We start from the raw sequence: 16,229 nt of genomic DNA on the forward strand, positions 1-16,229 counted from the left end.
CAAGTCAGTGGGGGAATATCTAGGAGACGGAGATCATTGTATTATGTTTGGGATGACCATGGAAAAGGAAAATGAACAATCCAGTGTAATAATATTTAACTAGGTGGGAAGAGGGGGTGGCGGGGGAAGCTAACTTCAATGGGGTAAGAACGGATCTGGGCCAAAAGTTGGCAGAAAAAACAGTAGCTGAACAGTGTGCTACCTTCAAAGGAGAGATGGTTTAGGCACAGTCAAGGTATAGTCCCTCAAAAGGGAAAGGTCAGACAAACAAATCCAGAGTTTGCTGGATGACAAAGGGTTTTTTTTAAAATAACTATTTCAAGGGATGTGGGTTTCGCTGGCTAAGCCAGCATTTATTGCCCATCCTTAAATGCTATCGAGATGGTGGTGAGCTGCCTTCTTGAACCGCTGGAGTCCATGTGTTGTAGGTACACCCACAATGCTGTTAGGGAGGGAGTTCCAGGATTGACCCAGCAACAGTGAAGGAACAGCGATATATTTCCAAGTCAGGATGGTGGGTGGTCATTTTCTGCAGTGCATCCTGTAGATGGTACACACTGCTGCCTCTGTGCATTGGTGGTGGAGGGAGTGAATGTTTCTGGATGGGGTGCCAATCAAGTGGGCTGCTTGGTCCTGGATGGAGCCAAGCTTCTTGAGTGTTGTTGGAACTGCACACATCCAGGCAAGGGGAGAGTATTCCATTACACTCCTGACTTGTGTCTTGTAGATTGTGTACAGACTTTAGGGAATCAGGAGGCAAGTTACTTGCTGCAGGATTCCTAGCCTCTGGCCTGCTCTTGTAGCCACAGTATTTATATGGCTAGTCCAGTTCAGCTTCTGGTCAATGGTAACCCCCAGGTTGTTGATAGCGGGGGATTCAGCAATAGTAATGCCATTGAATACCATGGGGTGATGGTTAGATTCGCTCTTGTTGGAGATGGTCATTGCCTGGCACTTGTGTGTTGTGAATGTTACTTGCCGCTTGTCAGCCCAAGCCTGGATGTTGTCAATGTCTTGCTGCATTTGGACATAGACTGCTTCAGCGTCTGAGGAGTTATGAATGGTGATGTACATTGTGCAATTATCAGCGAATATTCCCATTTCTGACCATATGGTGCAAGGAAGATCATTGATGAAGCAGCTGAAGATGGTTGGGCCTACGACACTACCCTGAGGGACTTCTGCAGTGATGTCCTGGAGCTGAGATGATTGACCTCAACAACCACAACCATCTTTCTTTGTGCTAGGTATGACTCCAACCAGAGTGTTTTCCCCCGATTCTCATTGACTCCAGTTCTGCTAGGACTCCTTGATGCCATACTCAAGTCAAATACGGCCTTGATACCAAGGGCAGTCATTCTCACCTCGGGAGTTCAGCTCTTTTGCCCATGTTTGAACCAAGGCTGTAATGAGGTCAGGAGCTGAGTAGCCCTGGCGGAACCCAAACTAAGCTTCAGGGAGCAGGTTATTGCTAAGCAAGTGCCACTTGATAGCACTGTTGATGACCTCTTCCATCACTTTACTGATGATCGAGTGTGTAGAAAATGCAACTGTGAACCAGGCCGAGTACAGAAGGTTCAGAGGGGAGGCAAAAACGCAAATAAGCAAAGAGGGAGTATGAAAAGAGACTGGCAGCTAACATAAAAGGGAATCCCAAAGTCTTCTATAGGCAAAAATAGTAAAAGGGTGGTAAAAAAAAGATGGGGCAATTAAGGACAAAAAGGGGATCTACACATGGATGCAGGAGGCATATCTGTGGTATTAAATGAATACTTTGCATCTGTCTTAAGATGATTCTGCTACCCAGGCCACGGTGTAAGGAGGAAATTCAGACACTAGAAGAGTTTAAAATTGTTACGGAGAAGCTATTTGACAGGCCGTCTGTACTTAAAAGTTGATAAGTCACCAGGTGCAGAGGGAAGTAGTGTGAAAATTGTAGAGACATTGGCCATAATTTTTCAGTCTTCCTTAGATTCAGGGGTGGACCCAGAGGACTGGAGAATTGCAATCATTACATCATTGGTCAAAATAGAGCACAGCAACTACAGTCCAATCCATTTAACTTTGGTGGCGGGAAAACTTCTCGAAACTATAATCCAGGACAGAATTAATAGTCAAGTGGACAAATGCCGGTTAATTAAAGAGAGCCAGCATGTATTTCTTAAGTGAACATCATGTTCAACTAACTTGGAGTTTTTCAAAGAGGTAACTGAGAGGGTTGGTGAGGGCAATGCTGTTGATGTGGTGCACATGGACTTCCAAAAGGCATTTGATACAGTGCCACACAACAGGCTGGAGAGAAAAGTTATTGCTCATGGAATAAAAGGCACAGTAGCATCATGGATACAAAATTGGCTGAATGACAGGAAACAATGGTTAATGGATGCTTTTTAGGCTGGAGGAAGGTTTGCAGTGGAGTTCCCCTGGGGTTGGTATTGGGCCTCTTCCTTTTCCTGATATATAGAGATGTAGACCTTGGAGCACAGGGACAATTTCAAAATTTGCAGACGATACAAAACTTGGAAGCATTGTAAACTTTGAGGATAGTGTAGAACTTCAAAAGGATATAGACAAGTTGGTGAAATGGGCAGATGGGTGACAATGCAGAGAACTTGAAGTGATACATTTTGGCAGAAAGAATGTGGACAGAAAGTATAAATTAAAAGGGTACTACTCTAAGGGGGTACAGCAGAGGGACCTTGAAGTCAATGAAGGTGGCAGGACAGGTTGAGAGTGCAGTTAATAGAACATACAGTATGCTAGGTTTTAATAGGGGCATAGAGTACAAGAGCAAGGAGGTCAAGTTGAACTTGCATAAGATACTAGTTAGACCTCAGCTGGAGTATTGCACCCAGTTCTGGGCGCTATATTTTAGGAAGAACATGAAGGCATTGGCAAGTGTGCAGAAGAGGTTTACAAGAATGGTTCAAAGGATGAGAAACTTCAGTTATGAAGATAGATTGGAGAAGTTGGGACTGTTCTTCTTGGAGAAAAGGCAGCTGAGGGGAGATTTGATAGAAATGTTCAAAATCATGAGGGGTGTGGACAGAGTAGACAGGGGAAATTGTTCCCACTCGTGAAAGGATCGAGAACAAGAGGGCACAGAATTAAAATAATAAGCAAAAGCAATGAGAAAAAACTTTACCACACAGTGAGGGGTTAGTGTCTGTAATTCACCGCCCAAGTATGTGGCGGAGGCAGTTTCAATCGAGGCACTTAAGAGGGAATTAGATTATTTGAAAAGAAACAAACTGCAGGGTTACGGGGAGAAAGCAGGAGAATGACACTAGGTGAAATGCTCATTTGGAGAGCTGGTTTAGACACGATGAGCCAAATAGCCTCCTCCTGCGCTGTAACAATTACGTGATTCTGTGAAATCACCCAGCAAGTTCTGGAGATTCACATCTCATGGCATGTCTACCCCTGAACTTATTGGCTGATTCACACCATTACTTTTCCAGGAAGATTTACCATATTGATGTTAGGTAATGCTGCTTAAACTATATGAGCTTCCTTCTCAATTTATGACAATAACTTGAGATTTTCTATTGCATTCCTGCTTCATAATATTGGTTATGCTGCCTATGATACAGTGTGGCACACTGGTCGGACCTTAAAGCTGTCCAGAATGCTTCCACCCTGGGTCATCTGTCGAAACATGCCTTCACAACAGACAATGCAGAGTCTACCTTGGGCAAGGGAGGAGTGCATGGAGAAGACAGGCCAACTGACTACCACAGGGCTCAGTGCTAACCCCAATCCTGTTCCTGTATATACAAATGACCTGCCAACCATATCCTGCAAGTTCATCTATGCTGATGACACTGTGCCACCCAAACTCAATCTCTTTGCACTCTGGACCAGATCCATAACAAAGATGTTATAAAGTTGACGGACTACTGCAGCACATAGCGGATCACGTTAAATCCCTCTAAAACCATATCTGGTGTTCCATCTCCACAATTTCACTGTCAAAAAACAAGTTGCATATTTCATAGAGTATGGGCTAGGTCTGCAATAATTGCCCATCCCTAATTGTCCTTGCAAAATCAATGCTGAGCTGCCTTCATGAACAGTTGCAGGCCATGTGGTGTAAGTACACCCACAATGCTGTTAGGAAGGGCGTTCCAGGATTTTGATCCAGCAGCGAAGGAACGGTGATATAGTTCCAAGTCAGGAACGTGAGACTTGGAAGGGAACTTGCAGGTGGTGGCACCCTTGTCCTCCTAGGTAGTGGAGCTCACAGGTTTGGAAGATGCTGTCAAAGGAAGCTACTCCTTTTAAACTCCTCGGAATCAGATCAATACGTCCAAGCATTTTTCACCAAGTAATTTCTCCAGTACTATTTCTTTAAGTATGCTTATTTAAATTCCTATTCTCACTAGGCCCTTGATTCCCCATTATTTCCAGAATTTGTCTTCCGTGAAGATAGAAACCAAGTATTTGTTTAATATTTCTGCTCGTCCCTTATTTCCCATTATAATTTCACCTGTTTCTGCTTCTAATGGGCCCACATTTACTTTCACTAATCCATTCCTATTTACATGTCTATAGGTATATTTACAATCTGTCTTTGCTTTACTTATCTCTTCTCTTATCAATTTCTTGGTCCTCTTTTGAATTCTAAAACCTTCCCAATCCTCAGGCTTACTACTCTTTTTGGCCACATTTTATGCCTCTTCCTTTGATCTACTACCATAACCCCTCGTTAGCCAGGGTTGGACTACATTTTCTGTGGGGTTTTTGTGCCTTAAAGGATCATATATTTTTTGAAAATTATATTAATTCTTTAAATGCTAGCACTGCTTCTATACCATCATTATCTTTTAATATAATGTTCCAATATACTTTAGACAACTCGCCCCTCATAACCATCTAGTTTACTTTTGTTTAGATTTAAGACCCTAGTTTTGGATTTAACAAAATCACTTTCAAATTTAATTTAAATTTCTATCATATTATGGTCACTCTATCCTAGAGGCCCCTTCACTCTAAAGTTATTAATTAACCCTTTCTCTCATTGCACAATACTAGATCCAAAATTGCTCATTCCCTAATTAGTTCCTTGACATACTGATCTAGAAACCTATCTTCTATACATTCAGTGAACTTTGCTCCAGGTTATTACTGCAAATTTGGTTTGCCCAGTCTTTAAGATTAACATCCTCCCATGATTACGCTTTCACATGGGCCTCTAACTTTCTGATTTATCCTCTATCCTCACACTACAATCACTGCTAGGAGACCGATAACATTGTTTTCTGCCCCTTGCCATTTCTTAGCTCCACCTCAATTGACTTTACTTTGATTTTCTGAGCCAAGATGTTAAACAAAAATTCAGTTTCAAGAGATGTGACTTCAACACCGTTTCGGACAGACAGGAGGAGAAATGTTTTGAGGGTTGAGTGTGTTTGGAACTTTGTTCCTCAAAAGGCGATGGAAGCCTTGATAAGCAAAGGGGTGAAAGGTTATCGGGGGTAGGCAGGAATATGGAGTTAAGGTTACACTCAGGTCAGCCATGATCTTATTGAGTGGCAGAGCAGGCTCGAAGGGTCAAGTGGCCTACTCCAGCTCCTAATTCTATGTTGTCTATTTTTAAGATCCTTTTTCTACTGTCATTATTCCATCCTTCATCAGGGCTACCTCTCATCCTCTTCCATTTTGCCTATCAAAGTTAAGTATCCTGGAATATTTAATTTCCAATCTTGGTCACCTTGCAACCACATCCCCATAATGGCTATTGGATAAAGCCTATTAAATTTTTATTTGTACGATTAATTCATCCAATTTGTTACGAATGTTTCACATTCAGCTATAGTGTCTTTAGCTGCGGCTTTTTAAAAACTTTCCTTGGCATCACTGTAGTAATTAGTGTCCTTTTACCTTTGTTACTTCCACTGTCCCTTTTGACCCATTCTGTTTACTTTACAGAAATTGCTACTCTGCTCTAGAGCCTTGGTATTTCCCTTGTAGTTTCCGAATTTACCCTGTCCTGAATCCTCCCACTCACCCATTAAATCCCTGTCTACTGCCCCAGTTATTCAATTATCCAGGGCCCTGGCCAAGCCTAATTTAAGTGGAACAGCTCCATCATTCCCCAGAACTGATACCAGTGGTCCAAAGAAGCAAAAACCCTGCCTCCCATACCTCTCTTTCAGCCATGTAAGCTCTCCTACACTCACTCCTCATTCCTCTTTTTACTTTAATTGTTCCCTATAAAACAGATGTTCAGGTTTCCAAAAATGCATTTACGATTATAATTTATTTTCATAGTCACATATAGCTAATATCAGGAATGTTTGTATGAAGTGTGTGAAATTATCTCAAATCATAACACTTCTGAATTGGCAACACTTCATGAATGGTGGTAAAATAGCTCAAAGGTAACTCAAAAATCTACAAGTACTCGTAGAATTGGCATTTAACATTTCCAGTCAAAAAAAAGCATATTGAGCAATATGACCAAAAGGAGAGAGTGTGCAAGTTGGAGAGGCTACTGCTTAAACTATTCTGATCAGGCCACACCAAGTCCTGTTGGCCATTGAGACACTAAGAGGTCAAAGCACGGAGATAGTGCAGAAATTCACATGGCTGATCTGTCAAAGGGCTGAATTTGATTAGGGAGAGTTATTGAAACTTGGGCTTTTCAACATGAAAGGAGTTGATGGAACCTTAAACATAGAAAGTATCTATATTATACATATTTCAAATTAAGCCACCAAAGGCGAGCTGACTTGGCTTCAAACTAACCAAAAGCAAAATTAGAACATTCAAGCAGCTCTTGACACAGAATTATCAGCATGTGGAATGGGGTTCTGGGCAGAGTACCTAGCAGAAAGCGCAAATCTCCCACATTTGGATCTTGTGGTGGGGACCCGAAGTTTTTTTTTGCATAGGTCAGCTAAAATAGGTTGAATACTTATCTGAATACATGGACAATGAATTCTTGATTATGAACCTAAATGTTTTTAGTAAATAGTAGATGAAGATGCAAATCTATTTCCAGAAGTTATTGTCAAGTATTGGAAGGCTCTCTTGATAAAAGGACAATGTCTAAAGGAAGTGAAGAAAATATATTTTGACATGAAATCCACTTCTAAATATAGATTGTTTTGATTCCCAAAGACACAATTGTGCTTTTATCTACGTTTAAGTAAAGCTAGTTGCACTCCTTTTAGCATTGATCATGTAGTCCGATTCCAGAGCACAGCTATGCGATTGAACGACTGGGTCTGTCCCTTTTAAATATTCTCTATGGGATGGAATTTACCATTGTTTTATTTTCACAATGAGTGCTACACATGGAGTGCATCTTCAGTTGCACGTGTAGATTGATAGTGTAAAGAAACCCTCAGTTGCCCCACATGAATTTACACAGAATTTAACAGCAATCGTCTTTTGTTTCCCTGAAGGAACACCACCTACATTTCTAGCAAAACAACACTAGCACATTTTGGTATGGCATAACGTTCCTATCCATGTAAAACTGCACATTCTCTAACATTTGTGATGCCACAGGAAATTTCTCTCTTTATTCCTTCACAGGGTGTGGGTAGGCCAGCATTTATGGCCCATTCCTACTTGCCCTTGAGAAGGTGGTGGTGAGCTGCCTTCTTGAACTGCTGCAGTCCATGTGGTGTAGGTGCACCCACAGTACTGTTGGGAGGGAGTTCCAGGATTTTGACCCAGCCATAGTGAAGGAACAGTGATATAACTTCAAATCAGGATGGCATGTGGCTTGGAGGGGAATTTGCAGGTGGTGGTGCTCCCATCTGTCTGCTGCCATTGCCCTTCTAGGTGGTAGAGGTTGCAGGTTCAGAAGGTGCTGTCTGAGGAGCCTTGGTGAGTTGCTGCAGTGCATCTTGTAGATGGTACACATTGCTGCCAAGATGCGCCAGTGGTGGATGGGGCAGATGGGATGCCAATCAAGCAGGTTGCTTCATCCTAAATGGTGTTGAACTTGAGTGCTGTTGGAGTTACATTCATCCAGGCAAGAAATGCATCTGTGTAGATCTCCCACGACTCATGTCGTGCTTAAAGGCTGTATCATGCCATTCAATGTGAGTAGCTGGAAGTGGCTGGTGCTTTAAGCAAAAGAATATAGTGACCCTTCCTGGGCTCCAACACACTCCTATTTCTGCCATTTTCCCCTGCAACGCAGCACACCCCCTGCCACCCCTTCAAATAATTCACAATTAACACTTCAATATTTGAAGGTCTGATGAAAAAATGCAGAGTTGTAATTCACTGGAACAATTGCTAGCTTACAATGTCTGATGTGCAACGGAGAAAAATTTCTTATTTCAATATTGTGCACCTTAGAGTGTGATCCCTCCCTTCTCTCCACCTGTATTAGCATCCCAGATCCATTCCCTTCCACCCTTGAAGATTTAACATTCTGCATACAAACACAAATCACAGCAAAGGAAAACTGAGGAGGTTTTAAAAAAAAGTGGGAGAAGGCAAAAAGAATGTGAAAAGGACATAGGGAGAAATGAGTGAAAGAGGGGGCTTGGGTAGGGTGAATGATGACAAAAGGACAGGGTAATTGGTTCTGGGAGGGAATTCATTTGAGTTTTGGGGCACTGACCTTACATCCACCTAACAAGAATGGAAGGGGAACCCAAGCATGATGGAAAAAATTGAGGTAGAAGGTGAAATACAGAGCAAAAGTTAGAGAAAATATATAAGAGGCATACCCTGCTATGTGGAAAATTGCCCAGGTATGTCCTGTACACAAAAAGCAGGACAAATCCAAGTCGGCCAATTACCACCCCATCAGTCTACTCTCAATCATCAGTAAAGTAATGGAAGGGGTCATCAACAGTGCTATCAAGCAGCACTTGCTTAGCAATAACCTGCTCACTGATGCCCAGTTTGGGTCCCGTCAGAGCCACTCAGCTCCTGACTTCATTACAGCCTTGGTTCAAACATGGACAAAAGAGCTGAACTCCCGAGGTGAGGTGAGAGCGACTGCCCTTGACATCAAGATCCATTTGACAGTGTGGCATCAAGCAGCCCTAGGAACTGGAGTCAATGGGAATCAGGGGGAAAACTCTCCATTGGTTGGAGTCATATCTAGCACAAAGGAAGATGGTTGTGGTTGTTGGAGGTCAGTCATCTCAGCTCCAGGACATCACTGCTGGAGTTCCTCAAGGCCCAACCATCTTCAACTGCTTCAATGACCCTCCTTCCATCATAAGGTCAGAAGTGGGGATGTTTGCACAATGTTCAGCACCATTCACGACTCCTCAGATACTGAAGCAGTCCATGTCCAAATGCAGCAAGACCTTCACAATATCCAGGCTTGGGCTGACAAGTGGCAAGTAACATTAGCGCCACACAAGTGTCAGGCAATGACCATCTCCAACAAGGGAGAATCCAACCACCACCCCTTGATGTTCAATGGCATTACCATAACTGAATCCCCCACTATCAACATCCAGGGGGTTCCATTGACCAGAAACTGAACTGGACTAGCCATATAAATACTGTGGCTACAAGAGGTCAGAGGCTAGGAATTGTGCGACGAGTAACTCACCTCCTGACTCCCCAAAGCCTGTCCACCATCTACAAGGTACAAGTTAGGAGTGTGATGGAATACTCCCCACTTGCCTGGATGAGTGTAGCTCCCACAACACAAGATGCTGGACACCGTCCAGAACAAAGCAGCCTGCTTGATTGGCCCCATATCCACAAACATTCATTCCCTCCACCACCGACGCACAGTAGTAGCAGTGTGTACTATCTACAAGATGCCCTGCAGGAATTCGCCAAGGCTCCTTAGACAGCACCTTCCAAACCCATGACCACTCCCATCTAGAAGGACAAGGGCAGCAGATAGAGGGGAACACCATCACCTGGAAGTTCCCCTCAAAGTCACTCACCATCCTGACTTGGAAATATACTGCCGTTCCTTCACTGTCGCTGGGTCAAATTCCTGGAACTCCCTTCCTAACAGCACTGTGGGTGTGCCCACACCACATGGGCTGCAGCGGTTCAAGAAGGCAGCTCACCACCACCTTCTCAAGGGCAACTAGAGATGGGTAATAAATGCTGGCCCAGCCAGCGAAGCCCAGATCCCGTGAATGAATTTTTTAAAAAGCGAGAGAAAGCGAAAAGCATAAAAAAGATGAACAGACAGCCAAGAGAGTAAATTCAAGAGTGGGATGCCATCTCAGCAAAGGCAAGAGAAAGTTTTTCATTTTAGTCTGAGGAGTGATATGGAATCCAATGCTTTGCAATAAACACATCTCTATAATTCTCTTGATTCAATAAATGAAATATTAACCATATTAAATATTTCATTATACTGCATTATTAGCACAGTTGAATAATTGATTGCTAAGAGGCTCTGCATCACTGCTGCCTTGCTGAATAGTGATCAGCTGCTGTCCACAAAGAAGGTTAAGGAGATGGGAGGGAAATTTTAATTGTTTAGGTTGGATTATCTTCATATCTGAAAAATTACTTACAGGCTAACCAGAATAATTTTTGCCTCGCCAGTGCTAAATTTTAGGGAGATGGTGTGGGGAAACGAGTTGAATGACTGACTGTTCTGCACTGCTAACCAAGTTTAAATATGACATGTAAATCTCACCTCAACTGGAAAAATTCAGCTTTTAAAACCTAGCTGCAACTGAGTGAAACTCAATTGTGGTTGATGTCTGATGTCTCATTTTCAAAGAAAGGAAGTCCAACTTCTCAGAAGTGGTGGAATTTTTTACAAACTTTTGTCACATCCAGTTGTGAATTCTGTTTTTATTGTTATTAGAAATGTAGACCTACATTCCAACTGAAAACAAAATGCTGGAAAACATTCAGGTGAGGCAGTGCCAGTACTGAATTTTGATGAAGAGTCATTGATCTAAAATATTAATTGTTTCTCTCTCTTACAGATATTGCCCTACCTGCTAAGTGTTTGCAAGTATTCTGTTTTTACTTTACATTTCCTGCATTTGAAGTATTTTGCTTTTGTTTTGGTGCTAAGTTGCAAGTGTTGTATAGAGAATTCATTTTGTGCACTTTTATATCTTGGATGTGCATGCTGTAGAAATAGTGTGGAGGTGATTTGTTATAATCTAGTCAGCTTGGATTTAGGTATTGGCAGTGGTACTTTCCCTTATATTATAGCTGCTCTAGCTTTTGGTTTCAGCTCTCATATGAAGAGGTGTTAAATTGTCTTGAGGTTTCTGCCTGATACATCATTCCCTTTAATACTTAGCTGAGTGGAAATGAGGATAATTCTTTGCTCTAGAGTTTGAATGAAAAAGAGCAAAAGAATTATGACCAATCTCGTCAGTCTTTTCGGTCACAAAAATATGCTGCTAAAATTGTAGATGTGATCTGCACAACAGCATTTTGTTTGACCCTAAAAAATTACTCTTACTTGATAGCTTAAGGGGAATTGAATGTTCCATGTGAGTGGAATTCTAATTAGATTTTGCATTATGTCCCATAAAATAAAAAAAAATCAGTGTGCACATGAACATTCAAAATAATGCTCATATGATAATTAAACATGAAAATGTACTTTTAAAAATACAGGCATACAATACTAAGTCTGTCACACTCACCTACTGATTGGTTGGTTTTTTGTGAAGAATGATAAGCACAGATGGCACTCAAACTCCCACAATTTAAAGGGGTGCATAGGTTTATTTTGTAATTTATTCCCTTTTCTGAATCTATCGCCTCCCAGGTATACCTGAAAGGAAGAAAACAATGTCAACTGCATACACAATCAGGCAGCTCCAAATACAATTCCCCCCCAAGCTTTATTCCAGGTTCTTCTGCATTTAAAGAGTTGGAAAACAAATTGGAAACTAAGGCATGGGGCTTAAAATTAAAATAAACGTGATTAGTACAAAACAAGATTAATCACACTAATATTTTTGGTGTTAGCTTGGTTCATTGGTAGCACTTGCCCCAAGAGTTGTGGCTTCAAGCCCCATTCCAGCATGCAAGCACATAATCTAGGTTACCATTTCAATGGAGCATTGAGGTAATGCTGCATTAAAGACTGCCATCCTTTAGGTGATATGGCAAACCAAGGCCTCAATAGTTAGAGTCCTTGGCACTTTTTCCAAAGAGCAAGGTGCTCTCAAGGTGTCCTCTATAATATTCACCCCTGAACCACCACCAAAAAACAGATCAAGTGGTAATTCGTCTAACTTACTGCTTCTGGGACCTCTGTATGTGCAAATTGCTGCTGCATTTGCACACAAAACAGTGAACCAATGGATACACTTCAATAAGCAATTCATCAGCCATGAAGCACTTTGGCATATCATGCTCCAACGAAGTTCGAGGAACAGTATGTCATCTTTCAATTAGTCACTTAACCTTCCAGACTGATTTCGACAACTTCAGATTGTAACCATCACTACTCCTACTTTTTCCTCCTCAGAAAGCAGGTAGTGGTATCATATCAGCTGTTGCCTCTAGGCCCATCTTTTATTTCTTTTCTAGTCAAATTACCACAGCCTTTTGCCTTACACCATTTTGTCCCTTTTATCATAAGTCCTCCTCTCCACCCCATCACAGACCTTCCCTTTTGTACCTTCCTCAGATTCCTGGCTCTGTACTTGCTTATAATCTATTAACTGTCTAAATTCTTCTGGTTTAACAAAAGCTTATTGACCTGAACTATTAACTGCTTCTTTCTCTACAGAAGATGTCTGAGCTGATTATTTCTACCATTTTCTGTTTTAATTGCAGATTTCTGCATAAACAGGATTTTGCTTTAAGTTAGAAGTTGCTCTCAAATGTAAAGTGTCTTTTCTCCTCGACTCAATTCACCTCATCCTTTTAAGAAAGCAACGCATATATAGATATAGTTCGAGGCAACAGCCCTCAAATATCTCACTTAATCAATTCTTCATGCAAGAGCCAGGTGAATTTTCAGTGGCTTTCAAGTGGGACCATCACAGGTAACTCCAATCTAATCCTAAAATCACCCAATGTTCAAATGTACATTACCAGAGGTGTAAAGAACATATCTTTTTATTTCTGTTGGACTGTGGATTAAAATTACAATGGCTGCAGTTTGAAGGACATGTCTAATGGAACAGCATGAGGGGTATATACAATGTTGCTGTCCTGGAACAGGGTGTGCCATGAAAGACAGGATGGTGCCGAGGGGTCTGGTCTATTGGGGAACTGCCTGGTAACAACGTTTTAATTGGTTCCTGACCAAGTGACCAGGGTTTATGAGAGAGCAGTGCAGCAGAATAGCTCCTAGCCTGAAAAGAAAAAGACCTAAAACCTCTTGTTCCTGTGTGTGTAAGATTCCAGTAATTCTACAATAGGTAGCTGGCTTTTTCTCCTCATATCTGTAACCTGCTCTCACTGAAAATCCCTGTCAAGAGGCAAAGGAGAAAACCACTGTTGGAGACATTGAAAGGAAAGTGCTCAACCAGTGAACTAAAGACTGAAAATGCTGGAAGACCACCTTGTGTCATCAACAAAGAACTGAAAGGAATTTGAAAAACATCAAAATTGACCCATCGAATCCTGTACTCCGGAATTGGTGCTATTGAACTGTTTTATTCCATCCTTAAAATCCATCTTTTTGTGTGTCTTATATGGGTGTGTATAGGGATTTAAGAAGGGGTAGAGTTTAGGTTATAGGGTTAGAAATTAGCAGTTCATATTTCTTCCTTTTGCCACTGGTTAAAGACAATTTGTTCAATAAACAGTTAACTTCAGTTTACAAACCTGGCACTCACATTCTGTTAACCCAAATTAAACAATTAGATGGTTTGATCAAACTTTTTCACATTTGTCACAGCTCAGGGAGCAGTGAGGCTTGATATTGCAGTGCACTATCCCCAGTGAGTCATGACAGAGGTTAATGCAAACTGATTAGGCATATAAATCAGACTACTTTATAGTGTTATGATCCCCAGCTGAGGTTACTCTGGACAAGCCTGATCCCAGAGTGGAACCCAGCTTGATAGATCCTAACTTTTATTTGTTTGTTTAGATAATCGGAGAGGGGCTACTGAACAAAGTCACCGGAGTCAGCTAATGAACTTTTAGCAAAAGAAGAAAGAACTTATTTAAGAAAAGATTAACTATATTACAATACTCCTTCACCTTCACTCATATTACTTTATAGATATATACAGGTTTAAGGATAACACAAGTTACAAAAGCTCTTATACTCTCATGTTCACAGCAAGTACACAGTCCATGCACCAATAGGCCCTAGGTGGTCAGACACACCACACTCAAACCAAGTGACTGATATCACCTCAATCAGATGCTATGGATCTCTTCTCAACTCTCCCCCACGGACACTTGTCACACTGAGCCAAACGGTCTCACTGAACTCCGTCTTTCACACAAGGGTTTCCAATCTCCACTCTGAGACCGCGCCTCGAAATCTTCTCCCAAACCGATGCTTTCTCAGGTGCCTTCCGCAAGGGTTCACCTCCACGGCTTCGAACTGTCCTTCCAATGTTCCTCTTCCCTGGGTCACCACATACATTCAAGCTATCTTTCACGCGCACACTCTCACCGAATCAACCGTCAACAGTACTACTGCTTCACATGCCCGTAGCAAAGAGTTACAGACCTTCAGCCATCTCTTTGGGTCTTTCTGCCTCTTGCAAGCTGTTCTCACTTTAAATCTTTCTGCAGCTTTTGTCTCTAAATCTGAAGCTTGGAGCCTCTCTGCCCCTCAACTTCATTTACAGGACCTTTTCCAGGTTCCTGTCCTTCCTTTGACTAGAAGATCTGCTTGGGACTTTCCCCTGTTTCCATCTCACTCCTTTGCCTTGGGGCCTTTTGATTCTTTTGGGAAATCTGCAGCTTCCTCTCCCAGTGTCCAGACTCTCTGGGGTCCTTGCTTTAAACTGAACTTAAAACTACTGTTTCTTTAGTTTTTGTGCACGTCTGTGGGAGGGGCATGCCTCTCTGGACCGTTTCTAGGCAACAGCCCAACTCTTCTACTCGTTTGTTTAACCTAGCTGCAACGGTCGTAAAAAACCTCTTTAGAAATGCAGGCACCTTTTTAAAATGAAACTGAAACTCAATTTGACCTTTAACACAGATGTAGAAACATAAATCAAATTTAAACATTAAAGCTAAAACTCATTCCTAGTGTCCACAAATACAAACATAATTTACTTAAACCATCTCCATTTCCTAACAGTAGTTGCCATCCTTAGCCAAAACAGAGGTTAACTATGCACCTCAGCCATCTTATCCTATGTAGTCTCAAAAGGAAAATAAATATTAAAGCAGTCAGCAGTACTGTAATGGAATAAAAGAACAGTTAAAACAAGTTTCCTTATTCAACACAAAAGATGCAGCACTTTTTTTGAGAATAATTTAGTATACTGTTCAACTACCCCTGTAGCACCTGGGTTAACAAATTACTACAAATTAACAGGGCACAAAGTCCAAGCAAATTAGTGACTAGTTTGCAATGCTATAAAGGTGAGAGAATTTTGAACTTGATATTGGAGATGCCTGTGGTAAAATGCAAATAGTTCACACCCAATTCGCCAGATCCTTACACCTGTAATTTTTCATGGTACTTTTTCTCTTCCCACTAATTGGAGAGCAGTCAACTTCCCTGTTCTCAGAACATATATAACTCAACTCAAAGCGTATTCATCCACAATTTCTCATTTGAAAAGAGTAAATGGTTCATGAAAACTGTACCAGAAATATGAGGCTACGATTACGAAGACGAAAAATTGGGGCTTGTTCACTGGATCTGGGAACACTAGTGGGGTGGGGGAGTGGGGGAAATGGGAAAGGGTTTAATAGTGGCTTGGTGGTTCAGAACTTGCATATTGCTGAGAAGAGATGTGTTGTCAAAACTTTTCATCGTGCACTCATCGGAACAATTCAAGAATGCCAAATTTTTCAACAACGATTTATACCACAGGAGACAAGGATGCTGATTGTTTGGCAAGTTGACTGATTGGCCAAGGCATTACCATGGGAAAAGTAACTATAGGTTCCCCACATTCCCAGGTAATTCAGGCACAAGACTTGAATATATTCCTTTTGTTTGCAAAGACAGGTCCCTGTGTGTGTGAATGTATGTCGCTTCCATCAAGCATAAACAAGCCACATTAGAAGCACGACTGATGGTTGTTGTGTAGCTTAACACACTCAGGATTACTCAGCAAGTGCTGCCCAATTTAGAATCACATCTAATAGTGGACATTTTGTTTTTACTCATTTACGCATGTTAGAAGCAACATACA

The 16,229-nt window shown here is 41.6% G+C and overlaps 1 protein-coding gene across 1 annotated transcript in view; it reads right to left on the bottom strand.

Moving 5' to 3' along the window:
- igf2r (insulin-like growth factor 2 receptor) overlaps positions 1-16,229 on the bottom strand; it is a 223,537-nt gene that overhangs the window by 174,860 nt on the left and 32,448 nt on the right. Inside the window, exon 2 of the mRNA XM_078556726.1 lies at positions 11,577-11,707. Coding sequence (XP_078412852.1) covers positions 11,577-11,707 — 131 coding nt within the window. The remainder of the gene's footprint in view (positions 1-11,576; positions 11,708-16,229) is intronic.

The sequence above is a fragment of the Cetorhinus maximus genome, chromosome 14 (assembly GCF_964194155.1).
Source record: "Cetorhinus maximus chromosome 14, sCetMax3.hap1.1, whole genome shotgun sequence".
NCBI classification, from domain to species: domain Eukaryota; kingdom Metazoa; phylum Chordata; class Chondrichthyes; order Lamniformes; family Cetorhinidae; genus Cetorhinus; species Cetorhinus maximus.